Source organism: Heteronotia binoei, chromosome 15 (assembly GCF_032191835.1).
Source record: "Heteronotia binoei isolate CCM8104 ecotype False Entrance Well chromosome 15, APGP_CSIRO_Hbin_v1, whole genome shotgun sequence".
NCBI classification, from domain to species: Eukaryota; Metazoa; Chordata; class Lepidosauria; order Squamata; family Gekkonidae; genus Heteronotia; species Heteronotia binoei.
In genome coordinates this window covers 8,987,359-8,999,712 of record NC_083237.1, presented here as the reverse complement: position 1 = coordinate 8,999,712, position 12,354 = coordinate 8,987,359, and the positions used below count along the sequence as shown (strand labels likewise).

General features: G+C 40.9%; 1 protein-coding gene across 1 annotated transcript; it reads right to left on the bottom strand.

The window, feature by feature from the left end:
* Positions 1–3,273: 3,273 nt before the first annotated feature.
* Positions 3,274–11,406, bottom strand: LOC132584659 (vomeronasal type-2 receptor 26-like). The gene is made up of 5 exons (XM_060256558.1): positions 11,116–11,406; positions 9,928–10,779; positions 6,883–7,009; positions 5,629–6,522; positions 3,274–3,329 (listed from the first exon to the last, which is right to left on the bottom strand). The coding sequence occupies exons 1-5, from the start codon at positions 11,404–11,406 to the stop codon at positions 3,274–3,276; spliced, it is 2,220 nt and encodes a 739-aa protein (XP_060112541.1).
* Positions 11,407–12,354: the final 948 nt, after the last annotated feature.

The following is a 12,354-nucleotide window of genomic DNA, read 5'->3' as shown; positions in this document are numbered from 1 at the left end:
GTCCCCTGCAGGTCCCCTGCAAATTTGGGGGCTCTCACTCAAACCCCCTCCCCTCTAGGTGGCTTCAAATATACCCTATTTGCCTTTGATTTCAATGGCCCATAGGGTATAAAAGGGCCGTATATTCGGAAATAGCCGCTCATCTACCGTATATGAGGCTATTCCAAATACGGTATTCAGCAGTATACGGGGATTCCGAATTTTTTTCCCCGTATACTTCCAAATCTGTGTAATGCCGAATTTTTTTTTTTGCACATCCCTATACTGTGGCCTTGATTAGGTACAATAAATTCACAGAGAAATAAGGCAGTGTGTTACTGACAACTAATCAAATTAGTGACCATACGCTGAACATGAATCAACAGTGTGATGTGGTGGTTAAAAAGGCAAATGCAATTTTGGGCTTTATCAACAGAAGTCCAGATCACATGAAGTGATGGCATCGCTTTACTCTACTCTGATAATTCCTCACCTGGAGTATTGTGTTCAGTTTTGGGCACTGCATTTTAAGAAGGTTATAGACAAGCTGGAATGGTTCCAGAGAAGGGTGATGAAGATGGTGTGGGGTCTGGAGACCAAGTCCTATGAAGAAAGGTTGAAGGAGCTGAACATATTTAACCTTGAGAGGAGGCAGCTGAGAGGTGATATGATCACCATCTTCAGGTACTTGAAGGGCTGTCATATAGAGGATAGTGTGGAATTGTTTTCTGTGGCACCAGAAGGCAGGACCAGAACCAATGGGTTGAAATTAAATCAAAAGAGGTTTCAGCTGAACAATAGGAAGAACTTCCTGACTGTTAGAGCATTTCCTCGGTGGAACAGGCTTCCTCGGGAGTGGTGGGCTCTCCTTCCTTGGAGGCTTTTAAACAAAGGTTATATGGCCATCTGACAGCAATGAAGATCCTGTGAATTTAGGGGGAGGAATTTTTGAGTTTCCTGCATTGTGCAGGAGGTTGGACTAGATGACCCTGGAGGTCCCTTCCAACTCTAAGATTCTATGATTCTAAATTTTCAGATGCCCCATTTGTGAACCTCCTGATGGCACTTGGGTTTGTTTGTTTTTCTTTTTTGGCCACTATGTGACTCAGAGTGTTGCATGGGCCATCGGCCTGATTCAACATGGCCTCTCTTTTTATTCTACCCTCTTCATTGATTGTCATTTCTAACATGATTCCTAGTTGGGCATACTTGAAGCAAATGAATAGAATGCTGGAATGACCTGACATACATGGTTTGAGATTTCAGGGATTTTTAGACATTCCAACCATGAGATAACCATCGTCTCTGTGCAATGTCCTTACACTAGGCCCATTATCTCTGTTCTAAAGTAAAAAAAAAATGTCTCTGAAGAGGAATCTTAAATACTTTAATTTGTTCTTCTTCAACTCAGGCCTCATCACAATAATGTAGCATTTAGGGGAAAAGATACAAGCAGCACCCCAATATTGGAAACCAAGATAGAGAAGACTTTCACACTTACCTTTGGTACTCAGGTAGGTTGGAACAACCAAACACTACAAAAGATCAGTATGCTGAAGGTGATGAACTTGGCTTCGTTAAAACTGTATGGCAACTTTCTAGCATAGCAAGCCACAATCAAGCTGATGAGGGACAGAAGACCCAAGTAGCCCAAGACAATATAAAACATAGCAACAGACCCTTTATTACATTCTAGAATGATCTCTTCTTTCAAAGAGACTGTGTTCAAATTCGGGGAAATGGGTGAGGTTTCAAGCCACACTATGCACCAGGTGTTTCTAAATGTTGAGAAAGATCACTTTGCTGTCACTTTTTAAATAAAAAGCCCCCAAAAGCTTATTTAACCCAAAATTGCTAGAGTCTATTGAGACAAATACAAACACATAGGTTCTAGTGTTCCATCTTCAACCGCTGATGAGGATCCTACCTAGGAAAGTCAGGACTGCCAGTTCCACTTCTGTATTCAGTATCCTCCCAGAGCCTTTGTTCTCCTTTACACTCTCCCTACCCTCCTTTCTAACTGACACTCCTAACCAATATTCCCTCAGAGCTGTGGAGTCCTGCGAGCAAATATTCTACTTTTGTGATTGTGAGCTACTGGCATTCAAGTTGTGAGCTACTGCATAAATTGGTTTCCTCTGGGGCCATTTTTCCTGAGCTAAGACAAAAATGTGTGAGCTGGAAGCTAAAAAGTGGAGCTAGCTCATACTAACTCAGAAGGAACACTGCTCCTAACTGATCTCTCTCAGGTGAACAGCATAATTTTCTGGGGGGTGAACCTCTTGTCAGTCATTGTTTTCAGATGGATATATGGATCTGCATTTAACCATCCATCACAACTACGAATAGAGCAACTTGACGCTTATCTTCTTGTGGAAGAAAATATGACAGACACCATTTGAGACACCCACTTCCCAGTTTGAAGGAATATATATATTCAGGGGTGTCAAACATGCAGCCTGGGGGCCAAATCAGGCCCTCGAATGGCTCCTATCAGGCCTCCAAGCAACTGGCCCTTGTCTGCTTCCTTCTCCCTCTCTCTTGCTTCCTTGTAAGAACATAAGAGAAGCCATGTAGGATCAGGCCAATGACCCACCTAGTCCAACACTCTGTATCTCACAGTGGCCAAAATACACACACACTGTGGCTAATAGCCACTGATGGAACTCTGCTCCATATTTTTATTCAATCCCCTTTTGAAGCTGGCTATGCTTGTAGCTGCCACCACCTCCTGTGGCAGTGAATTCCACATATTAATCACTCTTTGGGTGAAAAATTACTTCCTTTTATCCGTTTTAACCTGAATGCTTAACAATTTCATTGAACGCCTATGAGTTCTTGTATTGTGAGAAAGGGAGAAAAGGACTTCTGCATCTCATCTTGCTTTGCAAGGCTTGGTGAATCAAACAGGAGCTAAAGAGTAAAACCTCAATATTCTCCGTCGGTTGATGTTCCTCCCTCTTCTGGTCCTCTGGAGAAGGAGGGAAAGAGCTGGCCAGAACATCCTTTGCCCAGTTCCCTGGACCCCATGGGAGAAATACAAAGAAAGCACCTTTAAGACCAACGAGTGCTAATGTTTTAAGTATGTTTTATTTTAAAGTAAAAAAAAAAATCTTTAATCAAGTATGTCTATGTCTTTTAAAAAGTTTATATCTCTGCTACCTAATCTTAAATAGATACATACATGGCCCAACACAGCCCAGCCCAGCCTAACAAGATGTCATTTATGTCAGATCTGGCCCTCATAACAAATGAGTTTGACACCCCTGCAATATATTATATATTCGCTGGGGCTTATGAAAGCATGATGGTTATAAAGTAGGTTTCTTGTTTGACTGATTCAGACTTATCACTTGGAACAGAATGATCTTTAACTGGCTTTGACAGGAACAGCTCCCAAGCTTTAACCATATTAAAAATACCTGAAGTGGCTAATAGACTCCAAGTCCCTGCCTAACCAGCAGACCTTCTAACATTTCTCCCACCAAAATCCAACAACCCCAACCTCTTTTAGTTGACAAACAGTTAAGCTGTCAAATCCATTGTTTGAAAGCAATCGGCTGAGAATCCTGAAAGATGGCCCATTGTAAAAACAAGAAGGGGATAGCATGGCGGTTCCACTTGAATCACTGATCCTGCCTCTGCCATCCAGAGCAGAGTCTCCACCTCTTGCTAGGCCTCCAAGAATGAGTTTTACCTCCATCTGAGGTCCTTGGCAGCTGCAGAGATCATACCACAGTTATGCAAGACAATCTGGCTCTTGTGCAAAAGGAGAAGTAGACTGGTAGTGGGTGCTTAAGGTTTTATCTATAAAGCATAGCTTTTGTTTTGTTGGCAACCATACAACTCACATAAAATATAATTTAGGGCCTCAGATGCGGAAGAGCCTCTAAATAACTGTGAAAACTCCCCTAAATATTACTGTATTTGGGGGGTGGAGAGGTTTGTAATGCTGTGGGCTTCTTCAACTTGACATATCTTAGGGGTTCAGCACATATTCATTTAGCCCTGGGAAGGGCACTGAAATAGGGAATTTGTCTTTGAACTTCCATGTGTTCTAGAAAGGATTATGAAACTCCACAGCAAATATGTTTGACAGCTGAACTTCTTGTAGCTGAATGTAGTGACCAATGGTAAGCTGATCATTCGGTCTGTTTTGCTCATGCTGAGCAGCAGCAAATGCCTGCCGAACTGGCTTGTATTATTCTCCTGCAAAACTCCACGTGTGCAAAGTCTCTGCTGCTGATTCAAGCTGAAGAGCTGCCGGAAGGACTAAATGACAGTGGATGGGATTTTCTCAGAATACAGCATTTACTTGAGTGTTTTATAAGATTTGTGATCCATGTAATAGTCTATTTAAACAATTGCACGCTGAGCACAGCAATCACACCTCAAGGATGGGGGATAGCAGAACTAAACGGGGCAACGTGAGAAAATACACACGCACAAAGCCCAACATGAACTCATTTGCATGTTTGGCCACACCCCATGATGTCACCATTGTTTTGCACAGGGCCCTGCAGGAACTTATTTGCATATTGGGCCACAACCCCTAACACCAAGCCAGCCGGAACTGCGTTCCTGCGCATTCCTGCAGAAAGCAAATTGCAAAGCACTGCATGGGTGGAGGGGAACAGACAAAAGCAATCTGCTGAACACCCACAAAATCTGTTTAACTCTCAAACTGACCATTGAGAAATCCTGTCTCAGTTTATGTGGCAAACACAAAATAAACGGAACCAGCAAGTCTTTGTGTATCCCTGAAGCAGATTTAAATTTGCATTAGTCGTGGCACCAATTCCCATTGTTTGACTGGAATAACTTATTATTTCTTTATTAAATTATCTGAAATTGTTGTGTACACTCTGTCAGTGCATATATGCCCCAGGATTTACATAACGTAATGAAACCATTCATATCAATACAACCAATCTTCAGATCAAATCAGCAGTCACCTACAAGAGCATAAGAGAAGAAGAAGAAGGTGATGGTGGTGGTGGTGGTGGTGGTGATGATGATATTGGATTTATATCCTGCCCTATACTCTGAATTTCAGAGCTTCAGAGCGGTCACAATCTCCTTTACCTCTCCCCCCACAACAGACACCCAGTGAGGGAGGCGGGGCTGAGACAGCTTTTTACAGCAGCTGCCCTTTCAAGGAGAACTCCTGTGAAAGCTATGGCTGACCCAAGGCCATTCCAGCAGGTGCAAGTGGAGGAGTGGGGAATCAAACCCGGTTTCTCCAAGATATGAGTCTGCACATTGAAACACTACACCAAACTGGCTCTCTTAGAAAGCTGAAGTGTTCCACATGCCAACCGAGGAAAGTCCTAGATTATTTATTTTTTATGTACTCCTTTATAGCATTTATATAACATCCTTCCATCTTAATGTGCTTCGAAAGTGTTGTTAAGTCACAGTTAATTTATGATGACTTCATAGGGTTTTCAATGCATGTGAGTAAGTGGACGTTGCTTGCCATTCCTTTCCTCTGCAAAGTCTTCCTTAGTAGTCTCCCACTGAGGTACCAAACCTGCTTAGCATCTAAAATCAGACAAGACTGGGCTTCCCTTCCACCCAAGTCACAGTTAGAAAAAATGTCTTGTTTGTACGGGAAAAAGGCATAGTGTGACTTGATTATTTAGTGTTTCCTTGGTATTACTTGTTGTCTTTTGTTCATCTCAGGCCTTAGAACTATAATATAGCATTTGGGGAAAAAGATACAACACAGTAACCCAGCACCAGAGGCCAAGATAGAGAAAATCTCTACCGCCACCATGTATTTCCCTTTGGTGCTCAGGTATGCTGGAACAAAACACAACCAAACACTGCAAAACATCAGCATGCTGAAGGTGATGAACTTGGCTTCATTAAAACTGTCAGGCAACTTTCTGGCAAAGAAAGCTACAAGGAAGCTTATGAAGGACAGAAGGCCCATATAGCCCAGAACAATATAAAACATAACCACAGACCCCTCGTTGCACAATACTACTATCTCTTCTGTCACTGACTTTGTGTCCAAATCTGGGAACGGGGGAGTGGTTCCTAGCCACACTGCACAAATACACATTTGGATAATGGAGCAGGTAAGTACAAGAGAACTGGTAAGAGATTTTCCCACCCACTTCTTCATTCTGGACCCCGGTCTGATGGCCATGAAAGCTAAAACCACAGTGATGGTTTTGGACAAGATACAAGAAGCAGCCACTGAGAAGATGATGCCAAAAGCAGATTGTCGGAGGTAGCATGTCAACTTGTTTGGTCTTCCAAGGAAAAGGAAAGAACAGAGGAAGCAAAGAAGAAGAGAGACAAGGAGAGCATAGGTGACATCCTGGTTGTTGGCTTTGACAATGGGAGTATCTTTGTGCTTTATAAAAGTTGTTAGTATCAGCACTGTAATTAAAGAGAAAGAAACAGCAACAGAAGTCAAACAGATCCCCATTGGTTCTTTATAGGAGAGAAAGTTGATCATTTTGGGAATGCATTGATCTTGATCCTGGCTTGGATACTGATATTCTGGACATTTAAAACAGTCATTCACATCTGTAAAAAAAAAGGAAGAATGAGCATCTCAGTGTCCATTCATATGCAACTAAGGGTTCATTCTGTTCATCTGAGTCAGAATGTGAGATGTTATTCATACTGAATTCCAACAACTTCTTATATGTTTGTATGAAAAGCACATATGTGATTATTTGTTAAGGGCAAAAGATTTTACCAAACCATCACACTTGATACTGTTCTGAAAGCAGATGCCAATGACTAACTGGCATAACAAGGATGTTCTACCAGACATCTCTAAGCTATGCCATTTGCCTCAATGCTGACTCTTCTCTTTCTCATCTAAGAATATAAATGTGTGTGTGTGTTCATAAAGCTCTTGGGAAAATCCCAGTCACCTACCATTTTGGACTGAAATCTTCCCTTCTGGGCAAGGAGCACATTCATAGCAGCAAAACTGCTCCCCTTCTTTCTTTCTTTTCTGATAACCAGGTTGGCAGGAGTCACTACATCTAGAAACAGGTAGTACCTAGAGAAAAAGAAGACAGAGTCTCATGACAACTTAAAGTCTAATGAATTTATCATAACTTAAACTTTGAAGGGCTAGAGCACACCTTTTGTGATGTGTGAAATGTAGCATCTCCAGAAGTGGGTTTGTTACTAAGGGATAACACATTAGGTCATATCAAAGCAGTAAAAATAAAAGTTTAACACTGCATTACAGTAAGGAAATTATGGAAAACCAGTATTAGTTAAATACCAGTATTAGGGTGCGGTCACACGTACTATTAGTGACGACACAACTCCATCTGGCTGACGGATTAAATGTGTTCGTTCAGACATCCACATCTGGCATTCGAGCGTCATCTGGGGTCATCCAGGCTTGCTATGCCTGAATGGTGCATTAATTTGACAGCACAGAAAGTCCGGCCCTTTTTCAAAACAGCGGCACAAGATCGGCTTTTTCCTGTTTGGACAGCTCATGCGCAATACTGCCTCCCGCCTTTAAAAAAAAAAAGCCCCAGCAGACATGCACATTGCCAGATCATCCAGGAATCTGAGGTGACGCTTCTGCTTCTCCAATCAACACAGGATCGGAGGGCGGTGGGGGAAACGTTATCCCACTATTTAGAACAGGAAAAAAATCTCTTTTTTTCAATGTGGAGGATTTCTGAAAACTTCCCCCCCCCCCTGAAGTAACATTTGATTTCCCACCTCCAAACAGTTGGGCGCATGTTCAATGGACCCCCCCCCTCCCAGAAATCATCACCTGATCACACTTGCTCCAAGAAAAGAGTGTGATAGTATTGTATGTCTGAACGCTCAACAACAGAATTAGTCGCATTTTTGGTTGCTCATCTGAATGGCCCTGCATCGAATCAATATTCAGCTGTTCAAATTTGAGCGCTACACACACGCTTTTAATGTGACATGTGACTGCACCCTTATTAAATTTAAAAGCTTAATACTAATATAACTAGATTTACACAAAAAAAACCAAACACACCAACTTTCAGGGGAAAAGAAGCAGATAATCAATTACAGTCTAAAAGGACGCCTGTTAATAAGTGCGAATTCTGAATTCTAGCAATCACTAAAAATCACTAGTTCTTTCAAAACTCCTTAGATCTTTCTTTCTTTTTTAAACTTATTTTAGCCAGATTTGCTAGGAGGCTGTGTCCACTTTTCAAAGGATCAGAGATTTGCAATTTAATTACAACCAGAGTCAAACCCAGGGCCAGCCCTATACTGTCTGGCACCCTAGGCAAGGCTAATTTCTGGCACACACCCACATTGATAATGTCAGAGTCACATGAGGGTGCCCAATTCACTGCTACAGAAGGATGGCACTAAAGACAATTGCCTTGTTTGCCTAGTGGCCAGTCCTGGTCAAACTGTTTTAAGTCAGTTTAAGTCAACAGACTAAAGCTATGTCTCTCTGTTACAATGCAGTCCTGTAACTACACATTCCAAAAGATTTCTGCAGTTCTGCACTCACTTTGGTAGTATCTGCTGTCACATGGAACAAAAGTCCAGCTTTTTCCTTGGCTATGGATCCCCTTAGAATTAAGTGCATTTTAAGGTCTAATAATAAAAGAAGAAGACTACAGATTTATATCCTGCCCTTCTCTCTGAATCAGAGACTCAGAGCGGCTTACAATCTCCTATATCTTCTCCTCCCACAACAGACACCCTATGAGGTGGATGGGGCTAAGAGAGCTCTTACAGCAGCTGCCCTTTCAAAGGCAACTCCTGTGATAGCTATGGCTGTCCCAAGGCCATTTCAGCAGCTGTAAGTGGAGTGGGAAATCAAACCTGGTTCTCCCAGATAAGAGTCCGCACACATAACCACTATACCAAACTGGCTCCATATCTAACCTCAGTATCTTCTTAATCACTTCATTTATACGAATTGGGAATATTGACACTTTACTCTTACACCTCTTTTTAGCATTTACTTGCTAGAGGTGGCATTGAAATCATTACAGGGATTGATCAACCATGAGGTGTCCGATTATGCTGCAAAGGATTATGATGCCTACTCACACCACAAACCAACCCATAGAACAAAGCCATCCTCAAGAATACTTTTGAAATCCATACCTGGTTAAACCCCCCGTGCCACACAAGTAAATCTTCGTCAAAGGTGACTCCCTTCCTTTCATGAGACTTGGGGTCTACCCTTCCAACTTCCATTCTAATGATGGAGTTGTTTGGAAAGATAACCATGTTCATGATGTCAAATCCTGTTCCCATTTCCCTGTTCTCATCAAAATACAATGTTTCGCCAGCTGAGTTGTTAAATGAAACTCCTTGAAGAAACTGGTGGAGCTATTTAAAAAGAAGGAATGGAGGGGCAGCAGCATCTTAGACATATCATATCAAGGATAACAAGTGACTTCCTATCCGTTTATCTCAGGATGATTCAGATCCCCAGATCAGCAATAATAGTATAAAATGCAGTTAAAATATTGACAATCACAGAGATAAAATTACTACAGTAAAGATGAAATATATCAATACTACCTAAACATGAAAGAACCTTACACACATATTGTGCAGCTTCCTGAGGTCAAGAAGAAACTTAATTCAGGCTTACTCTCAAGTAAGCATGCATAGCATATGTGTTCCTTCTCTCACTGGTTCAAAAAAACGCCTAACCCTTCCCTATGCTGGTTTTACAGGGACTGTTATTCTTTAGATTTTTTAAAAAGTCTCATTCTAGCATGGTCGTTATAAATTGCATATATATATATATATATATATATATATATATATATATATATATATATATATATATATATATATAACCTTTCTGTACAAAGATAGTATTAAGAGTTTTCATTTAAAAAGTGTGTTCATGTCTTGCGGCTCTCAAATATCTGATGTTTAGTCTATGTGGCTCTTAACGTTAAGCAAGTCTGGCCACCCCGATATAGCTGTTACCTGCCAAGGCTGCGGATCATGGAATTCAGGACTTTTGCCTCTCGAAACCGATTGGTAATTGTATTGAGATGAGTGCAAGTCATACAAGGCATGTGCAACAGCATAGACTGCATTGTAGATGCCGTAGCTGTAGCCAGTCATGTGCATGTCAAAAACAGGATCAGGAAGATTCTCTAGCCTCTCCTTTCCAGTACAAGTAATACTAGCTGAAGAACCTGGAAACACACAATTAAATGCTTCTTTCCAGAAGGCTTTGACAAATTTATTTTCAACTGTCCTGTAAGGATTTATGACATGGAGAAATTTCTCAAACTCTAGAAGCTCCTGTGTATGAATTGTCAAGGAAATGGAGCCATGAAAAACAGACAGATCTAAATGTCTCTCAAGTCTCGATACAGCAAAATCAATCTGGCTGGTTGTAATCCACACTTTTCCAATAGATGCCAGTTCCTTATATTCATCATTTAATGGACATATGATGGTCATCAATAATGTCATGGATCGAGTATCTCCATAGATAACGTATACACTGGCTTTGTTCAACTGGAGAGACTGATAAATTTTCGAGAACATGTTGGTTATTTCTGTCACTTCATTAAAGCGCTGTTTTTGTGGAATTTGTTGTATAAAGGCAGGGCAGATTTCATTCTGAGAAAACAACCGTTTCAGAGTGTTTATGAAATGTTCTCCGTTGGCATCATCCACCACAAATAGTCCAACCCACGTCCATCCAAAATGCTGGAGTAACCAGATAATCCCCATGTACTGATGTGTTTCTTTAGTGGCCACATGGTAAGAGAAGGGAAGCTGCACTGCTTGCCTCTCTTTTGGAGCAAAGGATCCATATGGGAACTAAAAGAAAGATAGAATATTTTACAATTAAATTAGAATAGGTGTCTGAGTTCTGGCCTCTCTTCAATAGTTAGTCTGAAATCCAGATTTTTATTTGCAAAACTGTGAGTCAATTATTCCACAAATTAACATGTGAAAATAACATGACATTTTTGGGAAACAGTCATGACAAAGTGTCTACATTTCCTTTCTTGTTGCCCTTATTTGTAGACAATCTGTAGAATATGTGTAGAAACCATTCTGCTTCTGAAACAGAAAGCTGGCATTAGAAAGGGAGTGAAGAAAGAATAATGGATTCTAATTGTGAAAAGGCAGCCGCCTAAGCATAGTTCCTACCTGTGGAATCTTATAAAGACTTAAGATGTCAGAAAGAAAGATAGAGGTATCACAGCCAAGTCCTCCAATCACAGCAACTGGGTTTTTTGAGGTGGAACATATGTAGTTAGGAACTAATCTGCGTGATTTGAAGAGCATGTCCAGAATGGTGCGATAGGTCATCTTCTCATAATAGTAGCTGTCATAGATGAGGAATCCAAGGGTGACATTGGGCAAGATCTTGGCATTGGAATTGATCTCATTTATGGCGAACACCAAGGCAAGACTGTGCTGGTAGAACTTTGTCAGCATACTGCAAATAAGAGTTTCATATGCTTTTATAAACACATTTGACATAGTATTTAGTTATTTTATCCCAGTTCTGATCTTTTGGGGTTCTTGTTATTTCATTTGCCTGTTAGTAAGACTATGATATATGGTTATTAAGACTATGAGATACATGAAGCTTCCTTATACTAAGACAAACCATTGGTCTATCAAGATCAGTATTGTCTACTCAGGCTGGAAGCAGCACTTCAGGGTCTCAGGTGGAGATCTTTCACATTACCTACTGCCTGGTCCTTTTAACTGGAGATGCCGGGGATTGAACCTAGGACCTTCTGCATGCCAAGCAGAGGGTCTGCCACTGAACCAAGGCCCCCCTTTCCTGTTTCTTGGGTATGCAGCTCACCCTTTAGTGCAGATAATATTGATAATGTATCAAAACACCTAAACTGAGTAGGTAGCTAAAGAAAAATTGGAAAAGATCTTACTGAACCCCTTTTTCATGTTCTTCATTTATTATCCCCAAACTACTAACTTTTGTGACAAAGTAAATGATGACCATTCTCTCTATATATTGCTAGATATTTGTCACAGTATCAGAAACTCAGCTTGCAGTACAGTAGAATTCAAGAGATCATTATTCTTTCATTGACTTTATCATCCACCCTCCGTGTTATTGCACCCTGAGCATCCTCACCTATGACCCAGTGTACAAGTGGATGTGGTGTGTGTATAACAGCTGGTGCAATATTTTTAATTTCAGCTAATTTTTTTCAGGATATTCACAGCCCATGATTTCATAAACAAGAAAAATCAAATCTACATGAAACGCTTCGGTCCCTAGATGTAAAGATTTAGGAAACCTAAAAATTCCACAGGGAAGGAGGAAGATGGTTTCAATCCCATGAAGTCAAGGCTATATAAAGGTGACAGGATCTGAAATTTTTATATTCTACCTTTCCAGTTCATCCCAGG

What these genes read in the sequence shown, in the direction of transcription:
- LOC132584659 (XM_060256558.1), bottom strand. Translation starts at nt 11,406, where the DNA reads ATGCTGACAAAGTTCTACCAGCACAGTCTTGCCTTGGTGTTCGCCATA. An exon ending in GAAGATTTCAGTCCAAAATG is followed by an intron (nt 6,523 to 6,882) that starts GTAGGTGACTGG and finishes TTTTTTTTACAG; the next exon opens with ATGTGAATGACTGTTTTAAA. An exon ending in ACAACAAGTAATACCAAGGA is followed by an intron (nt 3,330 to 5,628) that starts AACACTAAATAA and finishes CTGTTCCAAGTG; the next exon opens with ATAAGTCTGAATCAGTCAAA.